At 36.2% G+C, this 13,126-nt stretch overlaps 1 protein-coding gene across 1 annotated transcript in view; it reads right to left on the reverse strand.

The window, feature by feature from the left end:
• The window catches only part of LOC138707536 (vitellogenin-1-like), a 62,241-nt gene that overhangs the window by 19,034 nt on the left and 30,081 nt on the right, over positions 1-13,126 (reverse strand). Inside the window, exons 12-14 of the mRNA XM_069837079.1 lie at positions 12,409-12,637; positions 7,556-7,850; positions 3,774-4,005 (exon numbers count right to left, since the gene is read on the reverse strand). Coding sequence (XP_069693180.1) covers positions 3,774-4,005; positions 7,556-7,850; positions 12,409-12,637 — 756 coding nt within the window. The remainder of the gene's footprint in view (positions 1-3,773; positions 4,006-7,555; positions 7,851-12,408; positions 12,638-13,126) is intronic.

The raw sequence follows: 13,126 nt of genomic DNA on the forward strand, positions 1-13,126 counted from the left end.
TCTGTGGCTAAATAATATTGCCTTCAAAATGCATTGGAAGTTATTCTCTTCTGCTGGGAAACCAACATTCATACTCTCATTCCGCTGTATTTCGCAGTAAGATTAATTTTATGTCGAGACTCCAGATTATGAGTACCATAATATTCACTGTATAATAAATGTATTAATATGTGATTTGAATGTCTGTAACAGTACATTGTGGAAGAAACACACGAATTACAACAAATATTTCAGAAGCGTTACTTTCATCACTCTTTGTATTACTTGACCGAGGCGAGTGGAGCCGCTGGCATAATGTGAACTATAGCGATGACACTATACCACAGATGGGCATCGTGCCTCACTTGAGAATTAGTGTCTCACTGACCTTCACAGAGCTTATCGCTCTGAGTGACATCATCTTCACAGTCCCCGTTCCTCCCTCACGTAGCTCCTAGGCGTGGGCAGGTTCTATATCAGTTTCATAAGCAATATCAGTGGTGGCATTATGGCATTATCAAAGCAGTGTGTACGCGTTAGAAAACGATTATTTCATGAGAAATGGGAGGAATAGTTTTTTTTGCTGTTTAGAAGGGGAGAACATACGATGTATGTTATGCTCGAAAATCCTATTAGGCATTAATAAATTTAATATACAACGACATTACTCCTTATGTCATAAAGAACATGCTGAATTAGAAGGTAAGACAAATTAAATGTTATTTTTCGTACTATTCCGAAGAAAATTTATGGTCTTAACATTTGCATTGTATACTAAATACGACATTATACCTTAAACACGCTGCATTAAAAGGTACGAGGAATTAAATGTTGTTTGTACGTATTATTTCCAAAAGAAATTTATAAAAAAAATATCAAATGTGCGTAGAAAACGAAATATGATTTTCTGAAATTATTTTAGGTCGAGAACGTGCAAATCTATTAAGTAATCTTGAGAAACGCCAGAATATTCAAGAAAATAAACGTAGACAACGTGATGGAATATTATTAGCTAGTTACGCAATTTCTCGCCTGTGATTTAAATCAATTCAATGACGGAGAAACAGTAAAGAAGTTTATGATTAAACCTGCCGAATTAATTTGCCAAATTTAATAAAAGTTTTCGAGTCTCTCACGTTAACCAAGCGCTTTCCTAATAATTCGCCACTGACCGCCTTAGCGATTACGATAAGGTGACGCAGGTCACAGCAGTTTATATTTCCCATCCTACTCTGCAGTCTCCTCTCCTAGTAAACAAACTATTTCAAATCGAGTGCCTCACGTGACCGAAAATTGTGCCCATGTATGCACTATACGAACGCAGGAGCAGTACAAGTGGCACTGCGGGCTGCAGGACTCCACTGGCTTCGGTCGAGTAATTTCATTAGGAAGTAGAAAAAAGCAGAAATTATGATTCATCTATAGCAATCTACTATTAAATAGTTAATAATATACCCTTAAGATGTCCCACCACAGTGGTGGTAACAAGAATGAAAGTATGATGCATTATAGTCAAATATATTGTTTAGAATTGTAAACCGAATCATCATTCAGATTCGCACAACATTAGAGAGGATAACACTAACCTGTCATTGCTGTAGGCCTAAAGTGTGTACTGAAATCATAAGGAAATATTGAAATCTCTCCAAATCACTACTTTGGGCAGAATCACTGACACTTCCCAATTATCCTTTATTCCCTCACAAACAAATTCACCCGAAACAGTTTTTCTCTATAGATTTTAATTTTTTCTCCTTTGAAAATTATTCTCAAACAAACTTTTCGCAATAATTTTTCCCCCCAACATCTCTTTATGCCGCAGTCTTTGTTTCTTGTAAAACATATACAGAATGAACCTTAAGTAATATGATTAATTTCCATGCATTATTCTTTGAGATATTTCTATCAATAAATTTTAATAGAATTTTGCTCCTTTTTGCTTTCTTTCGAGATAAAAATTCTTTTATATGAAACATCTCATAGCGTGTTTTAGGAAAGCCACTGATTTCATTCCGAATATGCTTAGACAATTTAAGAGATGATAATAAATGATTGAGATAATTTTTGTTTTGTCCCTTAAATGTGCAGAAATTTTATCCGAACAAATGTAACATTTTAAAATTGCTCTTCTGATCGAAAAGTATTACATATCTCGTTGGACACCTCAGTGACATACAACTTCACAAACTTTAACGCAAACTCTAAATAATTTTTCATAAATCTTTACATTTTAGAATAAAATTCGAAATAATGTTTCCTTCATTATTATTTCAGTGATATCCAGTTGTAGAGAGAGAAATATGACGGGAAAGACTATTGTCGGATAAGATGGTATAAGGAAATCATGTGCTGGGATAAGAGTCACTGGAAAGGATATCATCTGGGATAACTTTTGACTGGTAAAAAATGTATTGAGAAAATTGGTTTGGAAAAAATACAGTGCATTTATTTTGCTAGGTACAAAACGCGAGATAAACATAGAAAGGACACACTTTTGCAATTTGAAATTGTAAAAAATACAGAGTGGACCGCTCGAATGTACCTAATTTCAATTGTATGTGACTGGTGAACGGTTGAAGATAGAACCTAATGGTAACGTTTATATGAGAGGAAAACTCAACAAGTTTCGAATCCTGTCGATAGATGGTGCGCAGACACGGTTTCATTTCGTAGATTGTATCTATTGTCAAAATGGCGACACCGCAGATGAAAGCGCAAACTGTGTTGTGGCATGCGAAGTTTAAATAAATTGTTAGAGTTCAAAGGGAGTATCGGCGAGTGTTTAACCATGATGCTCCAACTGCTAAAAGCATTAAGAAGTGGCACGATACATTTTTAGCTACAGGATCTGTGTTGAAGAAGCAGGGTGGTGGTCGTAGAACATCCGACGAAATGGTTGCAAATGTTCAAGCCGCGTATGAGCGAAGCCCGCGGAAGTCATTAAGAAGAGCTTCGCGGGAACTTCAAGTACCAAAATCAACATTGCAACGAAATTTCCACAAACGTCTCAATCTGTACTCATACAAAGTGCAGTTAATGCAACGTCTGGAGCCGGATGACAAACCCAAACGAGTGGAATTCGCCAATGCCATGCTAGACCGTTCCGGCGCTGATCCTGATTTAACACCGCTCGATTTCTTTCTCTGGGGCTACATCAAAGATAAAGTGTACACCACCTCAGTCAGAGACCTTCGTCATCTTCGGGAGCGCATCATAGAGGCTATTGAGAGCATTTCAGAAGACATGCTCCAACGTGCTTGGCAATCTTTCATCACCTCGATATCGTCACAGTGACAGCTGGAGCTCACGTAGAGATATGGTGATGTGCATATCGAAACTTGTTGAGTTTTCCTATCATATAAACGTTACTGTAGGGTTCTATCTTCAACCGTTTACCAGTCACATACAACTGAAATTAGGTACAATCGAGCGGTCCACTCTGTACTTATCTTTCAAAAAATGAAGTTGGAAGTATTACCCATTCGCTGCGAGCCAGACGTTGTAGCGTCTAAATAAATTCACACGTTGCAGCTCTGCTTTCGAAATGTGTAAGTCTTACAATCATGTCGCAAACAGTAGAGACAAATAGAGAACTTAAACCGCATTGCACACGTCTCTCAAAACTGACTCGGGAGTCATGCTGCCTTGTCCCTCCCTGCCTACTCGGCTTGTTACGTAACTGCCGCCTCCGTATTTCGTACAGTGCGAGCCCAAGTAAAATAAATGCACTGTAAAGAGGGAAAACTGACCGGGAACACTTCATGCCTCCTTCCCCTGAAGGCAACTTCCCTTACCTAAAACAGCGTTGATATTGACGAGGCGAGCAGTGCTACGACGAACATCATGGCTAAGAGTGATGTTGTTGTACTGGATAGCCCTGCTGGCCCAGAAGAACTGGATGCGTGACAGGAAATCATATGGTCTCAAATTTTGAAATAGCCACTGCTTGTCCAGGAATTCCTGTTCAGATTTTCCCTCAAGCACGAAGACTACGCCAGTAGTATTTACGCCGAACATCTTGTTGATCTATGCAAGAAAATTAATTAAGTATTGCATTTTGTATAAATCTGTCGTAGAGTCAAGAACATTGCTGACTGCCAATCTCTTCAAAGTGACATTGACGCTATCGCAAAATCATTTTCAGAAAATGACTTGAAAATTAATTCTTCCGAAACGAATGTTATAATACTTACAAATAATACGCCTTCTCTTACATTGAAATACAATTTAAATCAAAATCAAATCAACAGAACAATAGTGTCAAAGTATTCGGCGCATTTTTAACAGTTAACTCATTTTAATATGCATGCAGATGTCATGCATAGTCGCATGATTATAAAGTTGGGTGTAATATGATGAATAGCTTATTCTTTCTTTATGCAATTTCATTGCTTTATTTCGAATATGCATATGTGGTCTGCAATTCTGCTACAACTGACTCGGTTAAATTGTTACAGAGTAATCAACGTAAATTCATATCATAATGCTCATATACACTTCTGCACAATAACTCCAAGATTATTTACAAGAAAAAGTGTGATTTCTTCAAGTATCAGAATTTATTTTCCTGACGTCAATCAAGATTTCACAATAGCCCTGCCAAGACTCTGGAATTCGCTACCTGCTAGCATCAGGGACTGGAGAAATAAAATTGAATTCAAACGCAAACTTACTAGGCACTTGGTCAGTGCCTTGTAAATAGTTTCCTTAATCTATCACAAAATATTTCAATATCCAGTAATTTCATCACTATACAATTTTGTTATTCTAGGTTTAATTTGTAATTCAGTAAATATAAAATCGGAATATGTATGATAAGAACTTTCTTGTGTTAAATTTTAACGTATCTTGTGTACATTAAATTTTAACACAAGAAACTCTTATCATACATATTCCGAAGTGATACAGTGTTAAAAGTTGTGTAATCAAGATGTAAAATATAAAATATTCTTTGTTTTTCTATGATAAATTATCTAGCTTTCATTAGTCAGGCAATCTTTTCGTATTTTGATTTTTATTGTAATCGTAATTGTAAATGTAATACTAATTGTAATTTTATTCTTCATATTATAGTTGGAATCTCCTGGTAGAGGGGCACAGAAGGCCTGACGGCCTTATCTCTACCAGATTAAATAAAGAAATACTAATACTAAGATTTATTCAGAATCCTTAAAGGTTGGTTGTCCGAAGACAGATATGAACCTCGCAAGTGATACCAACAAGGCACCACTTATGAGACAATTAGGTCAGGAAGATAATGGCCAGTTTCTTTCCCTCTTCATTGCATATATCGCCAATTATCTACATATTACACTAATCAGACTTGAGATGCATATAAACAATTGTTCTTCCTCTAACACATATTGTCAAGTGAGATGTACTGCCTGATAACAGATGCAGATATCAGCCCGAACCTCAATCAGAGGCGAAAAATAACAATCTGTGAATATTGCACGAACAGAGTTCGCTTACATATACTTAAAAGAAGTATGGTAAGTCATAATATTTATTTATTGTATAACAAAGTTTCTAAATCTATTTTCAAGGTCTCCAGGTGGATTAAAACTGCCAACTTGTACACCAATAAATATGATAATTTTATTTATTAATTTAGAATTTTAATAATACAAAATAGTGTTATTGTACTATTAAAGGCCTAACTATCCTTATATTAATCCATTATTGCATTCTCGCTATCGATTGGCATATTATTATTAATTATACAGGGACATCATTTTATTTTTACTAACATTTTTAATGTTAACTTGCCTATACCTCTGGATCAACGCCGTTTGCTACCCTCTTCCACGACTGGAGTTCGATAATACTGGCGTAATATACAAACAAATCACTTTACTAGGTATAGGAGGGAAGAAAAGTAGTTCATCCTTTTACGTAAACTAGGAAATATCGCAATTTTGAGTTTGATAATTTTCATTAGGTTTTTGTTTAATTAAAATACAGTACAGTATTAACAATGGGTGTTTTTAACCACGAACTGAGCTGTCCATGTGGATGTATTCATTATTCAGTGTATATTATACTGTCTACAGCACATTAGCGTACAATATAGAGAATGAAGTTAAATTGAAAAATAATCATAATATGGATATTTAAACACATTTTTTTTAAATGGTGGCCGTACATTTCGATACAGGCTTCAGTTTTAATGTGCATATTATCGCACTATAGACTATTGTACCTAATCCCAATTACCAGTTTCGTTCCTCGTACTAGTAACTCATGTTGAAATAATTCTGTACCTACTCTATAAAAGAGTACTTTACGTACTGTAAATTCAATCTTCACTTCTGCCCGATCCGAAAAGATAAAATTACTCAGACATACTATCTACTGTCCGTCCAAGTGGTTATGTCGTAGGGTCGTAGAAATGGAAAAAATCACGTCACAGTTAAATTACTTAACCAGGCCCTCTTATTTAAGTTATTTTAAACAGTTGTATAATATTACGTAGACGTCCAATTCCTAACAGAAATTAATGTTCTCAGAAAAGAGCTAAGACAGCTCAGCCAATAGCTGGCGAATAAAAGCTGGTGGGGGAAACCGGGATACGACGCAGGCAAATGGACGACAGTACCTGTGAGAAAATGATTCAATATTGAAAGCTCTTTCGTCACTGGAAAACGCGAACATATTTTTGGAACGTACTGTTTACTATGACCGTAAGGCTACTATGACTGTATATGCGGTCTTGGATCTGTGTGGAGGACGGTTGAACTTCATTAGTAGAGTCGACCTGGTTGGTGAGTTGGTATAGCGCTGGCCTTCTATGCCCAAGTTTGCGGGTTCGATCCCGGGCCTGGTCGATGGCATTTAAGTGTGCTTAAATGCGATAGGCTCATGTCAGTAGATTTACTGGCATGTAAAAGAACTCCTGTAGGACAAAATTCCGGCACATCCGGCGACGCTGATATAACCTCTGCAGTTGCGAGCGTCGTTAAATAAAACATAACATTTTTCATTAGTAGAGAAGGGGTGGGAGTGAAGTACATTCAAAAACTCAGGTACAATAAAAATTGAAGTAAAAATAAAATGATGTCCCTGTACATATATGTAGATATCGCTTTTAATATCCTAGGATGAGTCAAACCTGAGGGACTGATAATCTTCCATCTTTCTTCACTACATTCTGGGAAGCAGACCGACAGCTATCGCGGATAACATTCTTGCCGTTTCACGGCACTAAAACCAGGCAAGTGAACTTTTGCGTTACCTAGTGAATGATTTATTTAAGGAACTTAAAATAACCTTACCTCAAGTTCAGAGGAGTTGTTAAAAATACACGCTACGGAATATGCAGAAATGTGCATATAAAACAATCGCTGAGAATACTAAAATCTCACAACCGTAGCAATTGATACTGCGTAGTTAATTGATTGAAATGTATAACCTTCATCTGACAGTTCATTCAAATTTAAGTCCATTTCTTAAATATTATTTTATTTCTAGACATAGACATCAGAAATATAATTATGTGCCATCGCACAGAAATGGAAATGTTACATTCCTGTAAGAAAGTTGATATTTTTTAGTTTTCTGAATACAATATACTCACCCTCTTGGGAGGAAGCACATGGATGACCTTTGTTTCGCTGTCCTCCAATAGCGGTTGCATATTGAGTATGTTGTGTTTAGTGGTGTATGGGATGGTGTTCCACTGTAACAACTTCTCTTTGCGAACGTCATCTCTGGGTTTCAGAAGCATATTAATTTTTTTCTTGTCAATATTCACATCTACCACAGTGTTCAAAGGAATGTTGATCAGCAAGCTTCTTTCCACAGCAGCGACGTACTGCTTTGTGTTGAATGGACTGAAGAATCCAATATGACTCATCTTTCTCATGGAGTACCTACCAAATTATATTTAAATCATTATCCATAAGATTTTGCAGAGTTCCATTTTAGTTTTAATGGCATTTTCTAAGAGCGTCAATTATCGGAACTAAGCACAATCAAGGATTATTCAGTTAGTCATGTTTAATCGGAACACATGATAGGAGAGCTATTTGACAAGTTCATTGGCCAATTCATTCGTTTCAATTATGAAGGAATATTTTTCTTATTGCAGATTTGTATGGAGCTCAATATTGAGATGAAATTATTATAAGTGAACAGCTGTCAGGACTTCAATAAAATTGTTATGTGATGAAGGTGTTGAAGTATGGGTTCAGTATTTAGACATTGACATGTACAGTGCGTTCGTAACTCGGTCGGACCGTTCCGCGATGGCCTTGGACTGGGTGAAGATTGGCGCGCCTGCCGCCAGAGTAACGCTGTAGCTATCGCTGGCGTGCCAGTCAGTCGAGTTGGATCTGTCGTGGGGGGAAAGACGCCTGTGCGAGTGTTGTGAGTAAAATTGTGTTGACTCGTGGTGATGAAGTGTCTATTAATAATGGTTGAGTACACTTTAGAACAACGTATTTTCCTCTATGATGCGTATGTGAAATACTCTTATGCAAGAAGATGTCGAAGAGAATTTGAACATCTGTTTGGAGGTGTTCGAATTCCTAGCAGGTCAACTATTCATGATCTTGTCAATAAAGTTAGACGTACATTTGAGACATACCTCATCGACGGACAGAAGACACGAAAGCATTGCAAAAAGTTCATATAGTTACATATTTGTTCCGTGTGTTCTTGTTGCCGAGTTAAGCCCACGGAATCCTACGCGCTATTCTCAACCTTTTTACTACTAGCTGGCCTGCACGTTTTCCAGACCTAAATTCATTAAATTTTTCTTGTGTGTCCACTGACAAATAATTGTTTATTCACAACCAATTCCCGACATTAAAACACTCCGCCATTGCATCAAAAACTTCCAAAAACTTATCCGAAAAATACCTGGACTATTTTAAGAAGTATCTACCACACGAAGACTGCAGATTGTCATTTAGCCTGAAGATGACCATTTTCAGCAAGGAGCTCCACTTTACTGACGTACAAACATAATTATAACTTGGAACCAAGATGAAATGGAATAAATGTTCCTATGAACTTCTTGCATTGTCTGTGTATTTCTTGTCCAGCTATGAAGTTGGTCCAACATGTTATGAGAAACCCTGTACAGTATGGCAAAAAAAACCTGCAAGAAAACTAAAAAACTAGGTCTGAACTTTGAAGTAAACATATAAAAATATCATTCATGTAGTTATAAATTTTTCAAGTGAATACCTTGAAGGGGGTGGTGGTACTATGAAAACAACAGCTGTAGATATTTTAGTCACTATAACCCAAAGCGGTACTCATAAAACTAACATCAAAGCGATAACTATATAGAAAGTAATATGTGGAAAATTATATTTTATTTTCTGGAACAGGATAGCAGCTGAATCAAATCAAGATTAAAGTTTCCAGTGAAAAGAATGCAGACACGCGGAGCATAGTGCCTGTCGCTAAAGAGGTTCAAATAGCGAGATCCTCCCATAATGTGGGATAAATGTAAATTTGGTGATTGTAATGAATTTGATTGAGCCATCTGTCAATAGGTTGCAACCGGCAAATTACTCTTCAAGGAACGACCACTCAAATAAATTGAGGGAAAGAAGACAGAGGACGGACACTGGAAAGTTTTCTTTTCTCAATCGTACTATCAGGGGCTGGAATGTTTTACCTGCAGACTTACTAAAGGCATTACCAACAACCAAAAACGTATTTAAAAATAGGCTTAAGGACTTTACTAATAGACGATAATTATACACAGTGTGTGAAGGATGTAAATGATATTTTGTTATTGAAGTGTTGTATCAGTGAAGAATTATGTTGTGTCAGTGAAGTGTGTTGTGTCAGTGAAACGTGTTCCTGTCAGGGAAGCTTTATAGTTTATAGTGGCAGTGCAAAGTATTTGAACAGTGAAATGTTTTTGAAGTGTTAGTGAAGTCAGGATAGAATCAGTGAAATGTGTCGTAGTTCCAGTGCAGTGAGTGAGTTGACAGCGAAATGAATGTAATGTGGAAAGGTACTTGTGCAGATATGAACATATCATACTCGTGGGTTTTAGTTTGAACTTAGATTTAAGATACAAATTAGATTTATTTTAAATGTTATTTTAAGTGTGTATTAATTATAGGTATTATTATTAAGTGTATTTTTAATTAACAAGTTTATTATTGTCATTATTGAGTGTAATTAGTTACCACTGCCACCGGGTATATACCCATTGCAGTGTGAATAAATACAGGGACATCACTTTATTTTTACCAACATTTTTAACATTAACCTGGCTATACTCCGAAACACTGTTACCCCCTTCTATTACAGGAGTTTGGTGTTACTAGTGCAATATGTAAACAAATCATTTTACTAGCTATAGGAGGAGAGAAAAGTAGTGTATCCATTTATGTTACTGGGAAATACGATATTAGGATTTTCAGTTTGATTATTACTTTTACGGTATTTTATCAAAATATAGTAGAGTAGTAACATTTCTTTCACAAACTCAACTCTTCAGGCGGTTGTACTTTCGGTAACTCTAATCTTCACTTCTGCTCAGATAAAGTTATTCAGTCATGCTACACACAGTACCTGTGCGAAATAAGCAGGGCCGGGTATTTACGGAGATCGCGAAAATGACTACATAATAGACATACAATCGATTCTTACTAATCTTTACGAATTAAGTTATTCTGATTAATAATATCCGGATAAAACAATCACGACAAATCGCGAAATAGAGTTCTAATAGCGAAATGTGAACACATTCGCGAATTATTATTATTGCGTCGTTTTATAGCGAATTTCATATTCTGAGTTCCTTTTCGGACTTTTTTTCATTTGAATATGTTGCACATTCAAGTAGGCTACATTACATGGTATTTCAGGTGTTCTAATTACATTGGTGAACTCAAAAAACGGAGAATTCAACATTTCACTAATAATTTGAAAATATTAATTTGAGGGCTGCAAGATTTTTTTTTTTTTCGTTTTTAATGAATGTGTGTTAAATACAGTCCCAATTCAACAGATATTGTCTATTGGCCATACCGCACCTTTACCAGAATCCAGTGAAATTTAATGTTAATTATTTGGAAAGTAGTATTTATACTGAGTTAATAATCCAGTTCAAAATAATTGTATTTTCCAAAATTTCCATTAATATCCAACGAGAGTAGAAATCGATCTCCAACAATCTCCGCCGACACCAACATTAAAAAACACAAATGATAAGATTAATCTCCATAAATACCTACCCCTGGAATTAAGCTTCAATAATATAGGCTCTTCCTTCCATAGAAAACGCAATCATATTTCTGAAACACACTATACTCTGTAGTGTTTACTTCACTGCTAGTAGACTTCGAATGCAACAGCGGCCGTAAGCCTGTGTGGCTGGCGGGAGCAAGAACATTAGTAAAAGGGGTGGTAGTCAAGTACATTCAGAAACGCAGGTACAATAAAAATGCGAGTAAAAATAAAGTGATGTCCCTGTACATATATGAATATATCCATAGTTATTCTACCGATATCATCCCTTCCTGCTAGAAATTCTATACATATAAGACCATCTAAGGATAAATGTTCATCTTCCCTCTTGCTTAAAAAAGTTCCTTGTGCACACACTTGTATTTCCCTATTTTGACTATGCTGACATTTTACTGACTGACCTCTCCAGCGACAACAAAATGAAACTTCAACGTGCTCATAATTTGTGTGTACGTTTTGTAAGCAATGTTCGTAAATATGATCATATTACCCCATCCCTGGAAACAATAGGTTGGCTTAAACTAGATAAAAGAAATTTACATTCACTTCTCTTTCTCTTCGAAATCTTGAACTCTTCTATTCCTTCGTACCTGTCGTCTCGCTTCACTTACCTTTCTTCCCACCACAATCTGAACACACGCTCTCGCCATGAAACAATACTAACAATACCATCCCATCGCACCTCCTCATACTCATCCTCTTTCACAATAGCCCTGCCAAGACTCTGGAATTCGTTACCTACTAGCATCAGGGACTGTCGAAATAAAATTCAATTCAAACGCAAACTTACTAGGCACTTGGTCAGTAATTGAGACTCGTTCAGACATGGTTTCTTGTAAATAGTTCTTTTAATCTACGACAAAATATCTCAATATCCGGTAATTTCATCACTATAGAATTTTGTTATTGTAGGTTTAATTTGTAATTTAGTAAATACAAAAATATTCTTTGTTCTTAACTTCTATGATAAAATGTCTAGCTTTCATTAATCAGGTATTCTTGTCGTACTTTAATTTTGATTGTAATTGTAATTGTAAATTTAATATTAATTGTAATCTTATTCTTCATATTATAGTTGTAATCCCCTGGTAGAGGGGCAGAGAAGGCCTGACGGCCTTATCTCTACCAGGTTAAATAAATAAATCTATACTAATCTATATACCATCTATGGTCTGTATTTTGAACATGATAGCTTTCTTCAAAACTTACGTCAGATTGATATCAGCAGTGATGTTGAAGACTGTAGGAATCCCAAAGTCTTTGGTCGTATTTATCTGAGTTCTTCCACCCGCCGTGACGATGATCGGTACATTCACTGTGTAGAGAGCAGGGAGACCCAAGGCGTTGGGGAAAGCCAGAGTGATCCCCGCCGCGTCGTAGAGTTTGGTGAAGTTGAATGAGCGTAGAGTTTTATACTTGCGAATGAAATGCTTCGCAACTGCAATTCATAAAATAGTTTAACATTAAGAAAGGTATGCGAATGCTTTCGATACAAACAATGCATGGCGAGTGTTATTACGACTGCATCCCAAACAGCTAATCGTATAAGGTTTTGTGGCATTCCAGGCTGCTCCCACCCATTACCAACATACAGTAGAACCTCTATTATCCGTGGTAATGAAAAGGGTAGAGTGAACAGTTAATCGAAAAAATTGGATAATCCGTACCATATAAGGTTTTCATAAATTAAGTGCATAGATGAATACAGTTTCGTAATTTCCTCCGTGGTCTTCTGTTTTAATATTCTAGATAACAGATCAGACGTTCACTAATTTAAGTCTGATTTTCAACGACAAAACTCCTTATGACGGCTGTCTGTGAAAAGGTAGGAACAGTAGGCCTACAGGTCTCATGTTGTAGATTTACATACTTTATACATTTTTTTTCATTAAAACGTGCACAGTTGTAATTCCTATTTCGTATTCTG

Source organism: Periplaneta americana, chromosome 10, assembly GCF_040183065.1.
Source record: "Periplaneta americana isolate PAMFEO1 chromosome 10, P.americana_PAMFEO1_priV1, whole genome shotgun sequence".
Classification (NCBI taxonomy): Eukaryota; Metazoa; Arthropoda; class Insecta; order Blattodea; family Blattidae; genus Periplaneta; species Periplaneta americana.